General features: G+C 46.7%; 1 protein-coding gene across 1 annotated transcript in view; it reads right to left on the reverse strand.

Annotated features, from left to right (window-relative positions):
• The window catches only part of dner (delta/notch-like EGF repeat containing), a 333,612-nt gene extending 308,596 nt beyond the window's left edge, over positions 1–25,016 (reverse strand). Inside the window, exon 1 of the mRNA XM_085989907.1 lies at positions 24,452–25,016. Coding sequence (XP_085846033.1) covers positions 24,452–24,622 — 171 coding nt within the window. The 5' untranslated portion in view covers positions 24,623–25,016. The remainder of the gene's footprint in view (positions 1–24,451) is intronic.
• Positions 25,017–25,767: the final 751 nt, after the last annotated feature.

Consider the following 25,767-nt stretch of genomic DNA (forward strand, 5'->3'; position numbering starts at 1 on the left):
TGAATTAACCTATTCAAGACTATGGTAATAGCTACACCAAACTTTCAAAGACATTGTATGGATAATCGTTCATGTGTGCAGTGAATTCCTTATCTCATACAAGTCATCAGAGTAGGCACTGAGCGGAGCAAGAGTGATGGAACACATAGGAATGGATGTAACGTCAACGAACAAACCACCTCAAGCTGATTTCATGCTTCTCCTACAGTGGCTTAGTTAAAGCTCTGCGAGTAGGTTGTAAGTTTATTCTCTCAACCAGAGAATAGAACGTGGCATCTGTGTAGGTGCATTAAAATAGAAGAAAATAAAATGAACTAAATTACAAAAATGCCAGTCGAGCACAGATCTGGAAAGCAAAAAGGGACCAATGGCTTGATTGGTGACATGACAATATCACTCAAAATGGTATCAGAATCAGTTCCCAGATTTCAGAACTAGCTGTTCCTGCCCGGTCCACAAATTGAGCCTGACTCAAAATTCCCTAATTTGGTGATATGCCCTTTACCAGTCAACTACTTTCATCAATCTCTCTTTTGAAAGCTACAAATGAAATGTAGTTCTATGGTATATTTTGAAAAATTTATTAGCACAGTTCTTACATATTCCTTACATTCACTTATTTAATCATCTAAAATAAGGAATTATTGAAAAATCAGTCTTCGTCACAGGACTACATCAAAAAGGCATTCAGAATGTTTCAGAAGCATTTGCAAAATTGCATATTTTATCAATAAGATGGTGCATAGTGTCAGCACAATATCTTTTTAATACCAGAATATGGTAGCAAATATTACATAGAAGTTTACAGCACAGAAACAGGCTATTCAGCCCAACAAGCCTATGCTGGTGTTTATGCTCCACACGAGCCTCTTCCCAATTTTCTTCATCTCACCCTATCAACATATCCTTCTATTCCTTTCTCCCTCATGTACTTATCCAGCTTCCCCTTAAATGCATCTAAGCTATTGATTGAATTCTTTGAGGAGGTAACAAGGAGGGTAGATGAGGGTAGTGCGTTTGATGTAGTGTATATAAGGTTCCACATGGCAGACTGGTCACAAAGTTAAAAGCCCATGGGATCCAGGGCAAAGTGTCAAGTTGGATTCAAAACTAGCTCGGAGACAGGAAGCAGAGGGTAATGGTTGATGGGTGTTTTTGTGACTGGAAGGCTGTTTCCAGTGGGGTTCCACAGGGCTCAGTACTGGGTCCCTTGCTTTTTGTGGTATATATCAATGATCTAGACTTGAATATAGGGGGTAAGATTAAGAAGTTTGCAGATGATACTAAAAGCAGCTGTGTGGTTGATACTGAAGAAGGAAGCTGTAGGCTGCAGGAAGATATCAATAAATTGGTCAGGTGGGCAGAACAGTGGCAAATGGAGTTCGATCCGAAGAAGTGTGAGGTAATGCATTTGGGGAGGGCTAACAAGGAAAGGGAATATTCATTAAATGGTAGGACACTAAGTAGTGTAGAGGAACAAAGGGACCTTGGAGTGCATGTCCACAGATCCCTGAAGGTAGCAGGCCAGGTAGATAAGGTGGTTAAGAAGGCATACGGAATGCTTGCCTTTATTAGCCGTGGCATAGAATACAAGAGCAGAGCACCTTTGTTTTGGCCCTTTCCCCCCCACCCCATTTTTTCTCTCCCACATGGCAGCTGTCTCCCATTCTGCCAGCACATTTCACACCTAATCTAGAGCCATCTTTTGTCTCCACTAGTCCTATCACCATCTCGTCTCATTTTGAATACCTCTTAATGTCTCCTCACTTCTCTTTTGTTCTCTCCCAGCCTGGCCTTTCAATCTATTTCATTTCCTGTGCTTTTCCAGTCTTGACAAAGGGTTTGACCCGAAACGTTGACTCTGTTGTGTATGTAATATGTGTGCTACTTTGAACCTATGGACAGGACTGCACTACTTGTTGGGCGTAGTGATACGCAGTACCACTCCTGGCCATAGGGGTATAAATAGTACTGTGGGTACTGATCTCCCCTCAGTTCCCGCCTGTGGGCATGAAGTAAAGACCTACGTATAGTCCCTACCTCCAACCAGTAAAGACCTGTTTTATTGTTACTGATTAAGTCTGAGTATTAATTACTTGAACAACTCACAGATTTAACACTGGCGACGAGTCCGATTCAGACGCTAGCAGTAATGAACTGGCTAGCTTAAGAGTACTCAATGCTGGTAAGGGTGCAGACCTCCAGACAATTTGGGTCACTCTTCAGATAGAAGGAGTCCAAGTAAAACTGGAATTGGACACTGGATCGGCATTGACGGTCATAAATAAGAAAGATTACGGAAAGTTATTCCAACATATTCCCCTACAGGATACGGGGATTATATTGGAAACATACACGGGGCAAAGAGTGTACCCCATCGGGAAAATAGAGGTTGCAGTGGTCCACAAGGGCGAAGACAGTCAAATAATGGACTTATATGTGATATCTGAAGGAGGTTCTCCACTACTAGGACGGGAGTGGATTAGGAAAATGAATATGGACTGGCATTTCCTACAAACAATAACGAGTGAGAACTCGGTGAAGATAGTCGGCCCAGACTCTGGAACGGATGATGGTAAGCCCAACTCAGGTGCAAAAGACAAAGTTTCAGCACAGAATTCCACTGAGCAACAACAACATAGTTTAACTGTGGATTCTGAGTCTGGCAAGTCTACTGATGTGCCCATTTCTGAGGGACACCGGGCTCGAACTCAACTCCATTTCAAACTACAACAGCAATTAGAACAAATGCTTCGCCGTTGTGAGCAAGAGTTGAATGCAACGAAAGAGTTCTTTGATATAGAGTTGGAGAATCTGGAAAGACAACAGAAGCAGCTGATGGAGAAAATGGAACAGGAGCACACAAAACGTCTGATGTCAGAGGAGTTAACGGTCAGCCAACTCCTGCATATGCTGAAGGACAGGACTCTGAAATGGGAAAAACTTGAACACGAACTTCAATATTCAAACGAAAGGGGTTCGGAGCTCTCAAAGGTTATTGGAAGAGCTGAGGTGGCAACACAGACTGAGATGACTGCAACAGAGCAGCCCTTGGATGCCAAAAGTACGCTGACTCACGTCAACGTAGAACAACAGACCGCTGAAACAGCTGCTCCGGTAGAGGGATTGCATAGTCCGATCAATCAATCTCCAAAGGAAGTTGAAGTATTAAAATCACAAATGAGGTCACTAGTAAACGACTTGCTGAAAGCCCAGAAAAAGCTGGATGAAGAGGTACGCATGAAGAAGTCTCTTCAGGAAAGATGTCTGGACTTGGAACAAAAGCTGGCTAACGCCCAGCTGGGTATGGAGGAAATAGAAGACCCTCTCGCTGGCCTAGATCAGGACGACACCGAATATTACTATGTCCTGTCCTGCCCAACTTGTAACTTCGACTCCCACCATACAGAAATCATGGAGGAGCACCAAAAGTCTACGGAACATCGGGAGAAGCTGGCTCTACGACGGAAACAGGAGGAAGAGAAGGAGGAACTGCGCATGCAGCTGGCAGCTGTGGCAGCTGACAGTGGAGCCCAGAGAGTCTCCAAGAAGCAGAAAAGGAAAAGTCGAAACAGAAGATGACCCATCTGAACCATTATTACCTCTACCAGATCACACACGTGGTCCCTCCGAACGGAGCCAATTCAGTTCGGAAGTTCAAACTGTTAAATCCATGGAAGGACTATTGAATGAGTCACTCCAGCAACGTGAACCGACTCCACCACAGAGATTGAATCTGTGAACTGTTTTCCGCAGAGACTGAATCTGTGATCTGTTTTGACATGAAGTTATATATGTATATATGTTATTACGTTATGTTAAATGGGGAGATGACTGTAAAGCTAGGAAGGGAGGAATGTTGTGTATGTAATATGTGTGCTACTTTGAACCTATGGACAGGACTGCACTACTTGTTGGGCGTAGTGATACGCAGTACCACTCCTGGCCATAGGGGTATAAATAGTACTGTGGGTACTGATCTCCCCTCAGTTCCCGCCTGTGGGCATGAAGTAAAGACCTACGTATAGTCCCTACCTCCAACCAGTAAAGACCTGTTTTATTGTTACTGATTAAGTCTGAGTATTAATTACTTGAACAACTCACAGATTTAACAGACTCCATTTTCTTTCCACGGATGTTGCCTGGCCTGCTGAGTTTTTCCAGCATTTTCTGTTGTTATTTTGGATTTCCAGCATCTGCAGTATTTTGCTATCGTACAAGAGCAGGGGGGTGGTGCTTCAACTGTATAAAACACTAGTTAGGCCTCAGCTAGAGTACTGCGTGCAGTTCTGGTCACCACATTACAGGAAAGATGTGATTGCATTAGAGAGGGCACAGAGGAGATTTAAAAGGATGTTGCCGGGAGTAGAGAATCTTAGCTATGAGGAAAGACTGGATAGGCTGGGTCTGTTTTCCTTGGAATAGAGGAGGCTGAGGGGAGACCTTATTGAGGTGTATAAATTATCAGAGTCCAATATTGCACACTTCAGCCGGAATGAAGATACGTTTTTCCCATAAGGCGTGCGAGATATGCTCAAATATTAACTTTCTTCCACTATTCCTTCCACCTATGTCATTTCAAATGCAGAGAGGAGCTGATATTTTCAGATATGAATGTGATTGCTCCAGTTCCTAAAGGGCTGAAACCTGATTAAAATTCATGAATTTAGGAGCTGCTCATTTCCACCACATCACAGCTCCCTCCATTCACCATCTGATTTTCCATTTGTATTTTTTTTTAATATTATATATAATGGCTCACAATGAAAGATTGCTGAGACATGCTCAGACTGTAAATTGAAATGCCAGCCACTTGCATTTTTGCCATTGCATGACGTAACTATTTCTGACCGTTAAAATGAAGCCTGCTTCTTGTAATGATCATTTTAATAATTTAATCTGAGTTTCAATTTTGTTTTTGCCAATTCTGCTCCCGCACAACCGTAAAGGTGCTGCCTCTTGTTGGGATATGGTTCTACAGCAGTGGCCATCCTCCGTTACCTCAACTAAATGGTCCATCATCAAAGACCCTACCCACCCCAGCCACAGTCTGTTCGCCCTCCTGCCATCTGGGAGACGCTACAGATGCATTCGCACCTGAACGACCAGATTTAGGAACAGCTTCTTTCCCAGGGCTGTCATCCTACTGAACTCCACAAATAAACTCTAAAGCCTGCACATCTGCCAATGCACTTTATTATGGTTATGTTTATGTTAATGTATTACAAGCCAAATGAATGTTGAATGTTTAAATGTCTTAATCTAAATGTACACTCTCGGGAGCTGCAAGCCTACATTTCGTTGTACTGCACTTGTGCACTAACAATGACAATAAAGTTGATTATTATTATGATTATTATTATTATTCATATGTGGACCTAGACTGGGAGTGTCGTCGGGTTGTTTGGCTGTGGAAGACAGCACAGCTCAGTCCAATCTCGTTATCACTTGACGTCCACGCACAGCGGAGATCACTGGATAGGGATCAGTAAAGGGAACCACGGCTCATTTTTCTTTCCTTAAATGTTGCGCTGTTTGAAACATCGACTGGGCATAGGGCCTGGGGCCTGCTGGCATGTACGGCTTTGTGCTCCAACAGGCAATGCCATTACCTTGCGTGTTGTCATCGGTGGTCCGTGTCTTTGGAAGGTACAAAAGGAGCTTTGATTCGTACAGAATTCATCAGAAAAACGCAAATATCTCTTTGAATATTTTAATGCATAGCCCATCTTAAATCACACTGGCATCTAAGTAATCCGATTGGCCTAAATATAAGGGCCGATTTGAAACTTGCCAGTCCAGCAGAAACCAGAATGTACTCCCCAGCCTTCGGAAATGTCATTGCGCGATAGTCTGCTAAAAGTTGCATGAGAGCAGCAGGATAAATTTCAATCATGACCCTGTCCTCCCCTCCCCCCTATTCATAGCCCTGTAAAGATCAGGAACTCACCTTGTAAAGGGTTTGCAAGCGAGAGACTGTAGCGTACCACTTTTTAGCGTCAAGGTGCTGCATCACTATATTTGTATTATTATATAACATATACAAATCCTGTCAAATTTACAGTAACATCTGATAAGATCACACGAGGCTTGGATCTAAATCAATGTGTCTCCTTTGATAAAACAGAATTTTTACATTATTGACGTAAACCATTACGAAGTGATTCTTTGATAATATACAACATAATGGTCAGTAATTCACACTTTAATAAATGAAGATGTGCATATTCACAGTTGGTTACAGAAATAAAGATTCCCTTTCCTTAGGCTGACAGGGATTGTGTCATAAATAGTAATTTGTTCAATCACCATCTTGTTACTGCAATAAAAGACAGAGAAAGTCACTTGAACATTAAAAGAATTCTTAATCATCTGTAGCTCACAGTTTACGGTGCTCTGTAAATTTAACACCTAACATTTAGCTGTTACAGACCTGTGAAATGTAATCAGACCCTATTGTTTTATTCTTCACTTGAATCAAACTGAATTCAATCCCCCCACTGTCACCTGATTAAACAGACGGCGTCTGCTCCATGGAGAGAGAGTGTGCTGTAAGATTGTGTCGCATAGACTCAGATTTAGGTCAATCAGCCCACAGGTATCTGCAGCATGAGAAATGCATTTCCATCTTTAGCTTGCTTTTATTGAGCTGTTTGGAACCAGATGCAAGACTGCCTGCTCATCAGGCTAAGGATTTAGTTTTAACGGTGCATACTGGTTATGCCTACATTTTGACATTTTATCCCTATTAGGAGTGTTGAGTAAATCAGGCGCATCCAGCCAATCCATACACAGCAGTGTTCATAGGAACAGGAGTAGGTCATTCAGCCCCTCAAGCCTGTGCCGCCATTCAACAAGATCATGGCTGATCTGTACCTCAACTCCATTTACCCACCTTTGCCCCATATCCCTTGATAGCTGTGCCTAACATAGAAACATAGAAGATAGGAGCAGGAGTAGGCCATTCAGCCCCTCGAACCTGCTCCACCATTCAATGCGATCATGGCTGATCATCCAAGTTCAGTCCCCGGTCCCGGCTTTCTCCCCATACCCCTTGATCCCTTTCAACCTTAAGAAATATATCCAACTCCTTCTTGAATATATTTAATGAATTGGCCTCTACTGCCTTCTGTGGTAGAGAATTCCACAGGTTCACCACTCTCTGGGTGAAGAAATTCCTCCTCATTTCTGTCCTAAATGGCCTACCCCTTATCCTTAGACTGTGACCCCTGGTTCTGGACTCCCCGACCATCAGGAACATCCTTCCTGCATCTAGTCTGTCCAGTCCTGTCAGAATTTTATGTTTCAATGAGATCCCCTCTCATTCTTCTAAACTCCAGCGAGTGCAAGCCCAATCGACCCAATCTCTCCTCATACGTCATTCCTGCCATCCCAGGTATCAGCCTGGTGAATCTTCGCTGAACTCCTTCCATGGCAAGAACATCCTTCCTCAGATAAGGCGACCAAAACTGCACACAATACTCAAGATGTGGTCTCACCAAGGCCCTGTACAACTGCAGCAAGACATCCTTGTTCCTGTACTCAAACCCTCTCGCTACGAAGGCCAACATACCATTTGCCTTCTTAACCGCCTGCTGCACCTGCATGCTTACCTTCAGCGACTGGTGCACAAGGACACCCAGGTCTCGTTGCACTTCCCCTTCTCCCAATCTATTGCCATTCAGATAATAATCTGCCTTCCTGTTTTTACCACCAAAGTGGATAACCTCACATTTATCCACGTTATATTGCATCTGCCATGCTTCTGCCCAATCACCCAACCTGTCCAAATCATCCTGGAGTTTCTCGGCATCCTCCTCACAGCACACATGCCCACCCAGCTTTGTGTCGTCTGCAAATTTGGAGATATTACATCTAGTTCCCTTGTCTAGATCATTAATATATATTGTGAATAGCTGGGGTCCAAGGACCGATCCCTGCGGTACCCCACTAGTCACTGCCTGCCATTTGGAAAAAGACCCGTTTATTCCAACTCTTTGCTTTCTGTCTGCCAACCAGTTCTCTATCCAAGTCAATACCTTGCCCCCAATCGCAATAACAAAATAAATCTAATTTGGCTTAGAAATACCCAAATTTGGAAACAAAAAACTCCAAAACCATCCTTCAAGCCACCTGTCAGCACACAGGCTTGTGCCAGGATAGAGTGTATCTGTCGAAGAAACCTTGGTAAGTTGCTGCAGTTTGGTATCATCAGTGAACAGCCCCACTTCTGAATTTCCAAAGTGTTCAGCTCTATTCACAACTGCTCCAATAATGATGAAGCAGCCCATGCCAGCTTGATATTATGGTTAGAATACGTCCTACAATACCATCTTTCCCTTTTCCTCTATGTAGAAATGTTTTTCCATTCGTCATTGAAAGTTCTATGCTTATTATCATATTTGTATTTTAGTAACTTCATTTTCATATTTACTTTAGCTTACAGTTGCAGCCATTTTATTAAAACAACATACATGATCTCAGCACGTACAAGTTTAAGTAATCAGAGTGTAGATGGTATTTCAACACTTTTTATTGACAGCAAATGTTATCATTTCTGAGTAAAATTGATTTTGGGGGATGTTTGTGACCAATTACAGAGGCGTGAAAAGAGCTGTGTTTCGAATCCTGAATAACCGCATGTGACTTATGAGCTGCCAGTCATCCCTGATCTTTCCTTTTAAAATAAAAACGAAATGAATTGAAGAACGTTGTTAGAATAAAACACCTCTAATATATGAATCCACCATTTTGGGAGTCTTTTCAGATGTACAGCGCAGCAGTGTGGCGAGCTACTGTTCACATGTCACTGTAATTAAAATGGTGGCATAAGCTGAGTAGTTTGACAATTTTTATAAACAATTCTGTCAGAAATGTAGCAGCCGCTACTATATGCATTAAATGATTGAATTATGCTGAACTTTTCCCTCCAAATTCTTTTAAGTGCAATGTTAATATCAGAAAGCCCAGCTATACAAGAATCCTTCTTTAATAGTGACATTAATTTCTGTAAGTCTATTATTATTATTAAGGACTACTTCTTTAAAAGTGATTGGAGTGTTGAGTAAATCAGGCGTAGCCAGCCAGTCCAGACACAGTAGGTTTCATAGGAACAAGAGGAGGCCATTCAGCCCCTCGGGCCTGTTCCACCATTCAGTGTGATCATGGCTGATCAGTACCTCAACTCCATTTACCCACCTTTACCTAACAAAAACTTATTGAAAATTTTGATTGTCCCAGCATCCACAGTCTTTTGGGGGAGCGGCAGATGGTGTACCACTTTTTAAATATAATTTCCCTGTTGACCCCAGCTCTCGTGGTTATATGTTCCCTGACTCTAGAGAAAAGTAACGGCTAGGTACACACGCACTGAACAGCTTTGCAATGGTGGATACACAAAATGGTCTACTGATAGCTGATCATATGACTTCGAGCGAGTGAGGTACTTGCCCTGGATGTGGTGAGTGGATTACTTTGTGTCAGAGTTGCTACTTTTATCTCTAACACTTGCATGGTTTTCGATCTTTTTCCAGATATGTATCACAATGTTCAGATATGAAGCATTTGCCTTCCTTTATGTAAAAAGTCCTTCCTGATTTCACTCCTAAATGTCCTATTTCTAATTTTGAGATACAAAAGCAAGATACTGCAGATGCTGGAAATCTGAAATAAAATAGAAAGTGCTGGAAATAGCAAATAAATGGAAATCTTTCATCAGCAGTTCTGACGAAAGGTCATCGACCTGAAATGTTGGGGTAGATTTTCATAAAGCTGTCGGGAAGGAGGCGGGACTACAACTTTCGGGTTTTAGTCCCGCCTACATCGATGTTCGGCCAATCCGCGCAATTTTCCCTTGATTGACCTTGTTGAGCCCGCCCAGCGGGCTCAGCAGGCCAATTAAGGGCCACCCGGCAACAGGTGACGTCACAGACTGAAATTTCATCTGTCAAGAGTTCTTGACAGATGAAATATCAGTGTTTCACAGCTGTTTGAAGCTGTCAAACACTGACAGTCTGACTTCTAACCTGAGTCGTTCTACACAGACTCAGTTAGAAGTCTCACCGGCAATGAAAGCTGAAGGCTGTTACTTTTGACATATCGCAGCCATTTTGCTTTCAGTGCTCGCTGAGTGATGGACTCCCGAAACCTAGAGGAGGAAAGGCTGTTAAGGTAAGTACAGGTAATTTAAACATCTTTACACACTTTAGACACACCAAACACACTTACCTTTGCACTCATGCACCCATCACTCACCTGAACACCGACATCACGACCCTTCCAAGTCCTTCAACCCGACTCCCCGCCTGCTCTAACCTGGCGTGGTTTGGAGCCGTTGGGAAACCCACACGACACCCCTCAAAATAGGGATTAGGCTAAAAACTGCCTGTTAACTACCTGTTAACAGGCAGTTAATTGGCACTAATCCCTTCCCGCCTCGGGTCGGCGGGTCCCAGTGCGGGGCGGGTACCCGCCTCCCCTGAAACTTACGTGGAGGCGGGTTTTGGGCGGATGGTGTCGGGACCCCCAAAATCGGGATTTTCTCCCCCCCCCCCCACATGTCTGAAACCCCGCCTGACGGCTCCAGGAAAATCGGGGCCGTTAACTCTGTTTCTCTCTCCACAGATGCTGCCTGACCTGCTGAGTATTTTCTGTTTTTATTTCTAATTTTAAGAATATGCCCTTGTTCTGGATTCTCCCACCAGAGGAAATAGCTTCTCTGTATCTACCCTATCGAATCCCTTAATCATGTTAAATACCTCGATTAGATCACCCGTCAACCTTCTAAACTGAAGGGAATAAAAAAAATGCTTATGCAACCTGTCCTTATAATTAAACCATTTAAGCCCGGGTAGCATCCTGGTGAATTTGCACTGCACCCTCGCCAAGGCCAATATATCTTTCCTGAGGTTTGGTGACCAAAACTGAATGCAGTGCTCTGAATGGGGTCTGACCAAGACTTTGTATAACTGAAGCATAACTTTGGAATTCCAACTCACTGGAGATAGAAACATAGAAACATAGAAGATAGAAGCAGGAGTAGGCCATTCGGCCCCTCGAGCCTGCTCCACCATTCAATGCGATCATGGCTGATCATCCAAATTCAGTACCCTGTCCCTGCTTTCTCCCCATGTCCCTAGATCCCCTTAACCTTAAGAAATATATCTAATTCCTTCTTGAATATATTTAATGAATTGGCCTCAACTGTCTTCTGTGGTAGAGAATTCCACAGGTTCACCACTCTCTGGGTGAAGAAATTCCTCCTCATCTCAGTCCTAAATGGCTTACCACATCTTTAGACTGTGACCCCTGGTCCTGGACTACCCCGCCATCGGGAACATCCTTCCTGCATCTAGTCTGTCTAGTCCTGTTAGAATTTTATAAGTTTCAATGAGATCCCCTCTCATTCTTCTAAGCTCTAGTGAATATAAGCCTAATCGACCAAATCTCTCTTCATACGTCATTCCTGCCATCCCAGGTATCAGTCTGGTGTATCTACGCTTCCACTCCCTCTGTGGCAAGAACATCCTTCCTCAGATAAGGTGACCAAAACTGCACACAATATTCAAGGTGTGGTCTCACCAAGGCCCTGTACAACTGCAGCAAGACATCCTTGCTCCTGTACTCGAAACCTCTCGCTATGAAGGCCAGCATACCATTTGCCTTCTTAACCGCCTGCTGCACCTGCATGCTTACCTTCAGCGACTGGTGCACAAGGATACTCAGGTCTCCTTGCACTTCCCCTTTTTCCAATCTATTGCCGTTCAGATAATAATCTGCCTTCCTGTTTTTGCCACCAAAGTGGATAACCTCGCATTTATCCACATTATACTGCATCAGCCGTGCATCTGCTCAATCGCCCAACCTGTCCAAATCGTACTGGAGTTTCTCTGCATCCTCCTCACAGCACACATGCCCACCCAGCTTTGTGTCATCTGCAAACTTGGAGATATTACATCTAGTTCCCTCATCTAGATCATTAATATATATTGTGAATAACTGGGGCCCTAGCACTGATCCCTGCGGTACCCCACTAGTCACTGCCTTCCACTCGGAAAAAGACCCATTTATTCCAACTCTTTGCTTCCTGTCTGCCAACCAGTTTTCTATCCAAGTCAGTACCTTACCCCCAATCCCATGTGCCTTAACTTTGCACGCTAGTCTCTTATGCGGGACCTTATCGAAAGCCTTCTGAAAATCCAAATACATCACATCCACTGGTTCTCTCTTATCTAGTCTACCAGTTACATCCTCAAAAAATTCCAATAGATTAGTCAAGCATGATTTACCTTTTGTAAATCCATGTTGACTTTGTCCAATCCTGTCACTGTTTTCCAAGTGCTCTGCTATTACATCTTTTATAATGGACTCTAGCATTTTCCCCATTACCGATGTCAAGGTTACCAGTCTATAATTCCCCGTTTTTTCTCTACCACCTTTTTTAAATAGTGGGGTTACATTAGCTACCCTCCAATCCATGGGAACTGTTCCAGAGTCTATAGAATTTTGGAAGATGACCAGCAATGCATCTACTATTTCTAGGGCCACTTCCTTAAGTACCCCAGGATGTAGATTATCAGGCCCTGGGGATTTATCGCCTTCAATCCTGTCCATTTCCCCACCATTTCCCTACAAATGCTGATTTCATTCAGTTCCTCCCTCTCATTAGACCCTATGTTCCCGACATCTCTGGGAGTTTATTTGTGTCCTCCTTTGTGAAGACAGAACCAAAGTATGTATTTAATTGGTCTTCCATGTCTTTGTTCCCCATTATAAATTCCCCTGATTCTGACTGCAAGGGATCTACGCTTCACTTTACCAATCTTTTTCTCTTCACATATCTATAGAAGCTTTTACAATCAGTTTTTATGTTCCCTGCAATCTTACTCTCATACTCTATTTTCCCTCTCTTAATTAATCCCTTTGTCCTGATTTGCTGAATCCTAAACTGCTCCCAATCCTCAGGTTTGCTGCTTTTTCTGGCCAATTTATATGTCCTCTCCTTGGATCTTATGCTATCCCTAATTTCCCTTGTTAGCCAATGTTGAGTCACCTTTTTTGTTTTATTTTTATGCCAAACAGGGATGAACAAATTCTGTAGTTCATCCATGCAATCTTTAAATGTTTGCCATTGCCTATCACTGTCAACCATTTAAGTAACATTCCCCAATCCATCCTAGCCAACTCGCGCCTCATACCATTGTAGTTTCCTTTATTTAAATTCAGTATCCAAGTCTCTGAATCAACTACTTCACTTTCCATCTTAATGAAGAATTCTATCATATTATGATCGCTCCTTCCCAAGGGGCCTCGCACAACAAGATTGCTAATTAATCCTTTCTCATTGCATAATACCCGGTCTAAGATGGTCTGATCTCTAGTTGGTTCCTCGATATATTGGTCCGGGAAACCATCCTGTATACACTCTAGGAATTCCTCTTCCACAGTATTGTTACTAATTTGGTTAGACCAATCTATATGTTGATTAAAGTCACCCATGATAACTGCTGTGCCCTTATTGCTCACATCTCTAATTTCCCGTTTAATGCCATCCCCAACCTCAGCATTACTGTTTGGGGGTCTGTATACAACTCCCACTAACGTTTTCTGCCCCTTGGTGTTTCTTAGCTCTACCCATACAGATTCCACATCATCAGAGCTAATATCCTTCCTTACTATTGTGTTAATCTCCTCTTTAACCAGCAATGCTACCCCACCACCTTTTCCTTTTTGCCTGTCCTTCCTGAATATTGAATACCCCTGGATGTTGAATTCCCAGCCTTGGTCACCCTGGAGCTATGTCTCCGTAATTCCAATTACATCATATCCGTTTACATCTATTTGCGCAGCTAATTCATCCACCTTATTACAAATGCTCCTCGCATTAAGACACAAAGGGCTAGATTTTCAGTATAGGCAGTTTTGGGGCGCTAGCTTTAGCGCCCGCCCGAAGTTAGCGCCCGCCCCAAAGTAGCGCCCCGTTGCCGGGAATTCAGTGGCTTCGCCCTAAGAGGTTGGTGGAGCGCTAAAAGAGGCGTTCCACTACTCTCTTTAGGCGCTAAGCCGGCGGTCCAGAGGGATAGCGCCCAGGCGGGGCGCAGCACGGGTGCGGTCATTTTTGCACTGACAGCAGACCCCGTGGTGCCGACCAGCTCTTAAAGGGGGAAGGGACGAATTGGTCTGCTGCCACGCCCTGCACACTGCAGCCTTGCAAAGAGGCCTCAACACTACTGCTCAGCCCCAGGGAGTCATGGCAACGCCAGAGAAGGCCCGTCAGCGTGCCCTGCGCTTCTCAGAGGGTGATCTGGACATAATGGTCACAGCTCTGGAGGTGAGGCGCAAGATCTTGTTTCCAGAGAGTGGGAGGAATCCAACCCACCACGACTACACCAAAGCCTGGAAGCAGATCGCCCAGAGGGTGACGTTCACCGGCGAGGCCCCCAGGACCCACAAACAATGCCGTAAGAAATACAACGATCTGACCAGGATTGTGAGGGTGAGTAGCCTTTCCAGTCTCCTCCTCATTCTTGCATGTACACCTGACATGATGGGCAAAGGGACCTGAAAGTCCTTTTGGCCAGCCCTCAGCCAGCAGCATTGGGACAGTCATGAGCATCAAATGGCCATTCGGCACTCTACACTTTGGCCAAGCTATTCCACCATGGGAGGCAGTGGACAGTACATCAGGGCTTCACTCTGTCCAAGCTATTCCACCATGGGAGGCAGTGGACAGTACATCAGGGCTTCACTCTGTCCAAGCTATTCCACCATGGGAGGCAGTGCACACTACATCAGGGCTTCACTCTGTCCAAGCTATTCCACCATGGGAGGCAGTGCACACTACATCAGGGCTTCACTGCGCACTTACAGCCCGTCCATTCTCTTGCAGGCTAAAGTAGCGTTTAATCGCCAGGCCCGTGCCAGGGGTGGCCGCGCCAAGCTGCAGAAGCTCACTCGGCTGGAGGAGCGCGTGTGTGTGCTCATGGGAGCCCGTGTGATTGTCCCCACAGCGTGCGGTGTATCCGACCCTCCACTGCCCGGCAATGGTAAGGACCTCGCCTTTTGGCCCTCTCGCGTCGCACTGGCCCATCCGAGCTACCTCCTTTGCCACTGTCCCACCAATGCGCTGAATCCCACCAGTCCTAACTCCCTCGCTGACGCCGTCTCCTCACTCTGAAGCTACTCTTGTGCATTCCTGCTTTCAGCTGGTGACGACCAGGACCCTGAGGCTGCCAGTGACAGCACCTCCAACCAGGAGGAGGAGGAGGAGCAAGCCGGACCTTCGGGGGAACAGTCACGTCCCGCAGGAGAGGAGGAAATGCTTGACACCTCCTCACTGGACGAGTGCCTGGAGGAACTGTCGCAGGGCAATGCAGCTTCTGGGACCAGTGGCGTCCAGCCACCCAGCAGCCGTGCGCGTGGCCCGCGGCCTTCCCCCCAAAGGGGGGAAGGATCAGAGGGGAGTGCTGCTGCTCGGCACACTCGCCGTCACCAACGCGGCAAGGGTCCCCTAGTTCGGCCCCCTCCTCCCCAGCGGGAGAGTCGCGACTCCAGTCCGGACACCTTCACTTCGGAGGAGGTGCGGAAGCTCGATCAGATGGCCGACGACTCGGACCGGCGCCACACGGAGCTCATGAGCGTGGTGGGGCGCATGCCTGAGGCCATCGAGTCGCTGGCGACCAGTGTGCGCGAGTTCGGGGCAGCAACTGCCGCGACTGGCCGCATGCTAACTGATGCCGTCAAGACCCTGGCGGATGTGATGCGCGCGCACACCAGGACCACAGGGCCACTCACTGCTGCCACACGCGCTGTCTCAGGCAGGCATCGCCAGGGCAGGCGCCGCGCTGGACCATCCCAGCAAGCCGGCCGTCGGCTGATTGCTGCGGATCCTGCAGTGCGGGCCCGGCCGAGTGCCACCGCGCCACAGCACCAGCCAGCGCATCCCAGACGCCAGCTGGCCCACATTGCGCCATCCGTCGCCGCCATTCCCCCTCTGGGGCGTCAAGGGCAAGCGGCTGCAGCTGATGGTGGCCAGGCTCAGGTGCGCCACTCAGGAGACGGCCCCTCGAGGCCCAAACGCCGTGTAGGCCGCCCCCCAGCGGCATCTGGCAGAAGGGCATCTGAGCCTCAGGCGCCTTCCCCCAGCCTCGCAGCAGCCACTGGGCAGAGCTTGCGAAGGAGCAGCAGGCAGGGCAGGGGAGGCAAAATGCTGGCCAAGGTCTCGCCCTCGCGGGCCACTCAGTAGAGGGTGTGGCCAGCTTTCCTTTAATATGGCGGTGGCCATCTTTATTTTGCCCATGGTTGTGCTTTTGGAGGGCTTTTTTTTTGCGTTAGGCCGACGTTGAGGCCCGGTTTCAATAAAGGTGGAGTGGCTCCTCCCCAGTTTGTGGGAGTGAGTCGTTTGTTGGGCTTTTTGTGGGGCCCGTTTATTGTTTTTGGGGATTCATGTGGGAAGGGCTTTTCATTTTTGTGTAATAAAAAATTATCTTTATTCATGCAGTCTCCATGGTTGTTCTTCTTAGTGTTTGTTGGCTTCGCCGGCTGAGGGCTTGCGGAGCGGCTGCATTCATCTTCCCTCATGGCCCCTGGCCATTCCCTGACAGGGGGCTTAGAAGTACCGTGTAATAAGGTGGCGTCGTGCGGCCCTTGGCCCTGGTCGCTCCCTCCTGGGAACGTACTCCTGCTCCTCCTCCTCCTCCTCCTCCTCCTCCTCATGCTCCTCCTGCTCCTCCTCCTGAGGTGCTGGTCCAACGTCAGGTGGCAGTGCCTGAGTCCTGCGGATAGCCAGGTTGTGTAGCATGCAGCAAACCACCACAAATTGGGAGACCCGGTCCGGCGAATACTGGAGAGCTCCTCCGGAGCGATCAAGGCAGCGGAACCGCTGCTTGAGGACCCCAATAGTTAGCTCGATGATGTTGCGGGTGGTTTGATGGCTCTCGTTGTAGGCCTCTTCAGCAGCGGTCCTGGGCGCGCGGAGCGGGGTCATGAGCCAGGTGCACAAAGGATAGCCTTTGTCCCCGAGTAGCCATCCTCTTGGGGGAGGCTGTGCCTGGAACATGTCATGCACAGTACTCTGCCGCAGGATAAAGGCATCGTGGCTGCTGCCTGGGAAGCTGGCATTGACTGCCATGATGCGCTGCTTGTGGTCACAGACCAGCTGCACATTCAGAGAATGGTAGCCCTTCCTGTTGCGATACTGCTCGCCATGCTCCAGAGGGGCCCGCAAAGCCACATGCGTACAGTCAATGGCGCCCTGCACCAAGGGGAATTCCCCGAGTCTGGAAAATCCCAATGCGCGCTGATGCTGGCTCTCCAGGGCCATGGGGAAGGAGATGAATTGGCTTCTCCTTCTGAACAGTGCTTCGGTCACCTGGCGGATGCAGCGATGCGCGCCGTACTGGGAGATGTTTGCTATGTCCCCAGCAGCGTATTGGAAGGAGCCGGTGGCATAGAAGTTCAATGCCACTGTCACCTTCACTTCCACCGACAGAGACGTCCTGCACCTGAGCTTTGGCCGCAGATCTCGGCGAAGCAGGTGGCAGATCTCTGCAATCACCCCCTTTCGGAATCGGAGCCTTTTAACACATCGCGCGGCACTCATGTTTAGGTAGGAGCGCTGCTGGCGGTATAGCCTGACTGGGTAAGGCCTACGTGGCCGACGCCTGTAGCCCCCTCTGCCTCTAGCCAGGGCTGCCCCTCTCACAATGCGTCTGCGAGCCCTACGGACATGGAGCTGCAGCTCCGCGTTGGCACCCCATGCAACCCCCATCAAATCCTGGCAAACACTCTAATTTCCAAATGGCCACTTGCAGCGCTGTTGCCTGAGTCCAAAAATACCTGGCTCTTGCTGCTTGAAACCAGTTAGCTATCCTCCTTGTTGTGTCTCCAGAAATGCGTTGCACAAGACTGTTTTCTGAAAAAAGGATGGCCTTTATACTGGAGAGGACGTTCCCTTTAATTAGCGCCCCCCGGGGCCCGCGCTGGTTGTGTTGCGTTCCTTTTTCCAAACGCTCCGGCCGCCCGCCGCACAATGGGGCGGTCCGACTGAAGTTTGCAATCGGGGCGGCCAAAGGGCGTTGCACGAGGATGTGACGTCATTTTCTGCGCGCGCATCCGGGCGGGCGCTAAACTTTGCGCCGGCGCTAACGGGCAACTTAATTTGGGGCGGGGCGCAAACTGCGCTGCGCCCGGGCGCTACACGCATAGCGCCCGGAAATCACTTCTCTTAAGGCGCTAACTGCTGGCGCAAGCAACTGAAAATCTAGCCCAAAGCCTTCAGGCTTGTTTTTTTAACACACTTAGACCTTTTAGAATTATTGTTTACTGCGGCCATGTTTGATTTACACCCTTGATTTCTCTGACTTCCACTTTTGCTTTTCTCCTTCCTGTCTTTTGCTTCTATCCTTGCTTCCCTTACCTCTGTCTCCCTGCACAGGTTCCCAACCCCCTGCCATTTTAGTTTAAACCCTCCCCAACAGCACTAGCAAACACTCCCTCTAGGACATCGGTCCCGGTCCTGCCCAGGTGCAAACCGTCCAGTTTGTACTGGTCCCACCTCCCCCAGAACCGGTTCCAATGTCCCAGGAATTTGAATCCCTCCCCCTTGCACCATTCTTCTAGCCACGTATTCATCTGAAATATCCTTCTATTTCTACTCTGACTAGCACGTGGTACTGGTAGCAACCCTGAGGTTACTACCTTTGATGTCCTATTTTTTAATTTACCTCCTAACTCCCTATATTCAGCTTTTAGGACCTCATCCCATTTTTTTCCTATATCGTTGGTACCTATATGCACCATGACAACTGGCTGTTCACCCTCCCCTCCAGAATGCCCTGCAGCCGCTCCGAGACATCCGAGATAAAGGGCAACATTCCATTAGCCTTTTTGATTGTTCTTTGTACCTGCGTGCTAGCTTTTACTGATGTGTGTACGTGACACCTAGTTCCCTTTGCTCCTCCAAAACACCTATTGTCTCGTTGTTAAGAAAATATCCCAGTTTGTCTTTCTCAGGTCCAAGGTGTCCAAACACTTAGATAGTAAGAGTACCTCTAATACAAAAGCTAAACACTGCGGATGCTGGAAATCTGAAATAAAAACAACAAAAAAATGCTGGAAATACTCAGCAGGTCAGGCAGCATCTGTAGAGTGAGAAACAGAGTTAACGTTCCAGGTCGATGACCCTTCGTCAGGACTGGAAAAAGTTAGAGATGTAACAGATTTTTAAGCAAGTGCAGGGGCAGGGAGAGGGGGGATAGCAGAAGGCAACGTAATTAGTCTCAAATGTCACTGAGCATTAGATTGTAAGCATGATTTGATTTTTATATGTGATTATATTGGAGTAATTAGTAAATATTGGAGTAATTAGTAAATATTAGAGCAGATTTACCATACTAATATATTTTTTTATGGTATTTGCTTAATGCCAAGCATTCAGTACCGTGGAAACAAAGAGATGATTAAATATTCATAATGGTTGATTTATAATAAGGATAGTTCACCAGAACCCAGGGGATTACAAAATTAAATGTTAGGGTACTATAGACATTAACCATGGTACTGAATGCAGCCATACAAGTATTTGGCCCAGAGAGTTAATGCAGAGTTCAATTATTCATACTGTTCCAGCTGGGATAACTGAACCGTTGTTGTTAGAGATTAGACAAAAAGTCTTAATTCTATGAAGTGATATCAAAACCTTACTTCATTCTGACTCCCTGGCCAGGGGGAGGAAGGCAACTTGCACCCAGTAGTCCTCTATAATGTTCCTATAGTCTCCCTGCATCAGGCACCTTTCCTGAGGGAAAGGATTGGAGAGCTACTCACGGATCTCTTCCAGCAGCACACAATATTTGGTTCTTTAAAGTGAAAAGAGTGGCTCTCCCTCTGAGCTTCCTTCCCAGCCTATCTTCTAACCTGTGCCTTCTCACAATAGCACAATTATACTAAGGAGAGCGGGCGGGAAAGTGGAGTTGAGGTCGAAGATCAGCCATTATCTTATTGAATGGCGGAGCAGGCTCGAGGGCTGTATGGCCTTCTCCTGCTCCTAATTCTTACGTTCTTATGTTCTTAAGGACCTTACCACATGGGGGAAATCATATCAAGAAAGACTTGCATTTATATAGCGCCTTTCATGACCACCGGACACCCCAAAGCGCTTTACAGCCAATGAAGTACTTTTTGGAGTGTAGTCACTGTTGTAATGTAGGAAACGTGGCAGCCAATTTGCACAAAGCAAGCTCCCACAAACAGCAATGTGATAATGACTAGATAATCTGTTTTTAGTGATGTTGATTGAGGCAATAAATATTGGCCAGGACACTGGGGATAACTCCTCTGCTCTTCTTCGAATAGTGCCATGGGATCTATTGCATCCACCTGAGAGAGTAGACGGAACCTTGGTTTTGCATCTCATCTGAAAGACGGCACCTCCGACAGTGCAGCACTCCCTCAGCACTGCACTGGAGTGTCAGCCTAGATTTTTGTGTTCAAGTCCCTGGAATGGGACTATGAACCCACAACCTTCTGACTCAGAGGTGAGGGTGCTACCCACTGAGCCACTGCTGTCCACATACAAGAACCCACGTCTCCCCATTCCAATGCAAATTACATGGAATTCCACATTGCATCACCTTTTAACTAATTCTCTCCTCCCATTCCTGCATTCAAATTGTGTCTTTGTTTCCCCTTTTGTAGCTTTTCCTCTCTAATCATTTTCAAATGTGTCCATTTTTATTACACTTTAAGGACCTTTTATGTTATAGGTTTGGTCTAGGGAGAACTGTAAAATTTTCTCACAGTAACTACGGCACAGGTGAACTGCACCCGCAGAGTGGCAAGACAAATTGGCCTCTGCACATGCGCGACGTAGTGGCGCCATGATGTCATCAGATAGTGATGTCACGGCACAAAGATATGACGACATCATAGCATGACATCATAGGATGACATCATAGCATGATATATCATGGGGGATTCAGGTCACAGGCGGCCAAAGAACAATATTAAAAGCGGTACAAGTGTTTAATTGCTTTATCCCCGAGCCCTTTGTAGTTTGCACTGCTGTCAATCGTTAAAGCGACATTATAATCAGATCACATTTTAACGCTGTGAAAATAAATAAGCTGCGATCCCTACCTCGGCAGAAGAAATAAACCTATCCTGGTGCAGAATGCTACTCTATATTTAGGCATGAAGCTGCAATTTAGACTATATTGCAATGCACCTTCATTTTCACTAAACAATATCAATTCTCGTTCGCCCCAAACAAAGAAGTCCATTACATTGCAAAACATTTCCCAAGCCCTGTATTACAATAATAAAGATTAGTGATAAAGTTTGAAGTTGAACTAAAATTCTGTCACTTTATACAAGTGCTGGTCCATTTAGTAACCGAGTAGAGATTCACTCAATGATTCGGTGTTTTATCACAAATCCTGAGATGAAAGTAAAAGGGGATTCAGGAATTATCAAGCAAGTTCAGTTTGTGGAAGTGCCTACTGCAAAAACTGCATTGGAACAGCCCGAGGGGGAGGAAATTCAGCTTGGGCAATATGTGGCAAAATCATAAATGTGTTCTTTATAAACAGGCTTACAATTTCAATACATTCACAGAGGAAATCTTCGCTCGTTGCTGGATGCTGGAAGATTATGCAACAACGGGGATTACAACAGCACGAATATTCATAATGTTTGCTTTTGTGTTGTTTTCCCAATGAATATTATGATGGACTGCACCAATGGGTCACTGGGTTTATCCACACACAGCGTAAAGATCCCAGGGTTCACCCATTGGGCAGGGCTGAATGAACAGACCTCACTCGAGTGACGCCAGAGTCTTTACAATTGGCTTCAGCGCCTTGGGTCAGGCAAGAGGGAAGAGAATGGACAGGATTCCTGCTCCTGATCACTATCCGGCTGCAAACATGTGTGTGTGGGCATTGAGTCAGGACTAGACTGGGCTTGGTGGCAATGCACTCCCAATTCCCGCATTCAACAACAACTTGCATTTATATAGCCCCTTCAACATAGTAAAACGTCCCAAGGCTCTTAAATAGCCTGCCGACACTCACTGTCAAAGCTCTGTACAGCAACAAGGAATCGTGGAGAGGAGAGAAAATTAGTGAGAAAAAAAATAAGAAAAACAGTGATAAAATATAATTAATTTGCAAGAACAGATGCAATGAGCCTTGCAATTAAAACCTGCATCGACCATAAAACAGTATCTTGCAAGATATCTCGCTAATATTAGTTAATTGACAAGCCATTAAAACGCATCAAAAAGTGATTGGTGATGCTCAACTGTTAATGAAAAATCCAGAAAACTGGTCACCGTGCGAGCTGGCAGTGGTTGTCTGCGGCAGGTAGTCATTAGGTTTTCTCGATTCATGCATGCGCCAGATGTTGGGGAATTAAAGCAACAGTCAGCAACCACTGCCTGCATCATCAGACCCTCATCTCTCTACAAAAACAATCAAATATTCGGCAAGTCTCATTAACTTGGGGACCGCACGACCTTTCACTGGAAAGACAACGGCACCGACGCACCAAATGTCTGGAAGAAATTCATTTTTGTACCCAGTGTCCTCAAAACATCTGGATTCGAGATAATTGCTGAAGCTACCATGCTTTATTGAGCAACTGATCTCTTGCTCCAACGTGCTTGTTGAGCACATTCTAGTCCCTAACAGGAAACGATCAGGATATTCAGTATACCCAATGTACCCGATGAGGAACAGCACTATTGAAAGGTCAATCATATTTGTTATACTCTTGATTCCTTCATCTTACAAGATCCTAATTCTTTCTATCATCAACTTGCCCAATAATTAATCTTATACATTTCTGCATCCTGCTGCAATGGGACTTAATCTAATTCTTTGGGGGGGGGGGGGTTGGGAGTCCATAGACCACATCAGGAGGCGAATTATCCTTCAAGTTGATGCAGTAACATATGTGTGAGAATGTTTTACGGCGGAATAGGTAACAAACTGATGGAAACACTAGGTGCGGCTGGGGGTCTCTCACTCTCATTGTGCACCACAAACCACTGGGAACTTTCCCATTGGACCTCATTACATCAATGGTGGTATGAGCTTGGTTTGGGAATCTGGGGGTTTAACGCGCAGTAGTTCGATTACATTCCCCTCATCGGCAATGGTCGTTTCTTGCGCTTTTTAAATCCTGCTGTTCCCAAACACGGGTTTCATTGTAGTTAATACTGAAAGTCTAAAGAATTGGGCGGAAATGTATCTACAAGCTCTTCGTGACCTGATTAGGGTGAGTTTGGGAGGCAGTGCTGAAAGACTCCCAGCAGAGATTATCAGTGAACATTCCGCCCACCTTGTCCTTCAGGGACGCGGTGTTGACGCCGCACTATCAAACAGCGGAGGAGAGAGTTTGTATTTGGTTAGTTGCTTGTCTCCCTTAACAAGTCAGCACAGTCAATAAAGCACCGGCGGGGAGGACGGCTAACTCCGCTGTAATTCATGAATTGGGTGTTAAGGGCTTTGCGAAGTCCTGAGAAACGCCATGAGGCGCTCTGTAAACACCTGTTTTGTCTTCCTTAAAATACAGGGAAGGAAATCAGACCTCCCCAAAAAATGCAGGCAAATCAAACTCAGCACTGTTCAAAACGATGCACGGGGTTGGATAGCGAGCCACCAGAACCCGTGTCCTTGAATCACCTTGTTCTTCTGATTCCATCAACAGCAAAGTTTCACACAGAAACTAACAGTGTTTGAGAGCAGTGTTGGGAATGAAGAGTCCCCGCACGGTGCAGCACAGGAACCGCCGACCTTTCCCACAGTCTCATTCTTAAATAGCATTTACATTTTTATATATATTTGAAGGCTGGTTGAGGGGCGAGGGAGGGGGGGGGGGAGGCTGGCCGTTCGGTGTGGAGCTTACTAGAAGATCGGACCACGCAGAGCCCCCAAACTACCCTCCAAACACTCGGATTTCCGCTGGCACCTCTGGTTTTGCCCAAATAACCGACCTTGGTGGTTTGGTGCCAGTTTATATGAAGCCAGTTCAATGTCACCTTCCTGGTGTGTCACCGACAGGGACCGGAGGCTCGGGGAGACAACAGACACACACCGCTCCTTCATTTGGGGATTGCATCTCCAGAATAACCATTCACTGGACCAGTCAATGCCGCTCCAAATAAATGTGATTTCCCTGCAATCGGAGGACGAGGCAGGACCGAATCGCTCCGGACAACGCCGAGAGCCGTTCAGTTGCCTCGGAAACGATGTTCGATTCTTAACGATCCAATTTTCAGCCTGGCGCACATTAGAACCGGGCCAAAAGGGGGGGGGGGGACAAAGGGGCAACCCTCCCCAAGCCAGGAGCCGCCAGCCCGCTCCGTTATCTCGATTCTCTGCACCTTCTCCCCCCACCCACCCACCAACTATAATAAAAAATAAAGCCGAGGCATGCCTGGCACTCTTACCTGGCAGTGCTGCCCCGCGAATCCCGGGCTGCAGGTGCAGTTGTAGGACGCCGGCTGTCCTTGCAAAGTTAAACAAGTGCCATTGTTGAGGCAGGGCTGGCTGCCACAGGGACTCGGCGGGGTGGCACTGGCTCCGCACAGGACGGTCAGCAGCAACAAGAGAGCTGGCATTTCAGCGGCAGGAGCGCCGCCCGGGGCCAGGCAGTGAGCGGGGCTGTGTTTGATGCGATGCTGCCTGTCCCTGGCTCGGGTGAGGATTGGGGCTCAGGCTCCCCCCTCTGTCTCTGTCTCTGTCTCTCTACTCAGGTCTCCCCGAGTAACCCGAGTCCTCGCAGACTGAGAGATCGCGGCTGCGGACGAAGATAACCGGATTCCCAATGACGACAGGTTGACGAGGGGGCTGAATCCTGGTGGGATCAACCTACTTTCGGCACTCTCACGGATCCAGCCAGCCAGCCCTTTTTTTTTTCTCTCTCTCTTTCTGAAATGGGGGCTATTTTTACCCGCACAGGACGAGAAGGCGCCTTGTGATAGAAAGGAGAGCGGCGCTGAGTGCAGAGCTCAAGCCCATTGGCGAGGATTGCAGCAGGTTCCTGTACAACACCAGTCTCGTCTTAAAGGAGCAGGACAGGCGGAGGAACAAAGATGGGCAGAATTTCACACAACCCGCGAGCCGGAGACCAATCAATTCCCAAAGCCTCCCCACGCTTTATCCTCAATGATTTAAAACATTTTTCTTGACCCACCCAACACATTGAGCCAGTTTAGTATTATTCAGCGGTAGATGATCTAAGTCAGCAGTCAGATTGATGTATCGCGACACAAAGCCACCTCCACCGACCCCATTCACTGGTCTGTGCTGTATCTCAATCCACTCCACTCCCTTCCTCATATAATAGCAAAATACTGCGGATGCTGGAAATCTGAAATAACAGAAAATGCTGGAAATACTCAGCAGGCCAGTTTCTCTCTCCACGGATGCTGCCTGGCCTGCTGAGTATTTCCAGCATTTTTTGTTGTTATTCCACCCCCTTCCTCGCCACTCTTGGGTTTTGAGTTATGAGGACGAGCTATGTGAGGGGAGCATTGCCTTGGAATGGCGCCGCTTTCTCAGTTGTAAATGGAAATATTTGCCCAATGTCAACTAATCCTAATTTTTTTTTGTCTCTGGGTTCAAAGTTGCTGTGAGCTCCAGGCCTCATGGGAGAAGGAGTAGGAGGACTCTGTTGACGAGGGAGCTGCAGCTCTTCTTGAAGCCACTTTCCAACCAGTGGTGTGATTGAGGATGGGAATTTGAATGGAGCAGCAACCTGTGG

The sequence above is a fragment of the Somniosus microcephalus genome, chromosome 6 (assembly GCF_052327205.1).
Source record: "Somniosus microcephalus isolate GS21.2 chromosome 6, FLI_Smic_1.0, whole genome shotgun sequence".
Taxonomy (NCBI): Eukaryota; Metazoa; Chordata; class Chondrichthyes; order Squaliformes; family Somniosidae; genus Somniosus; species Somniosus microcephalus.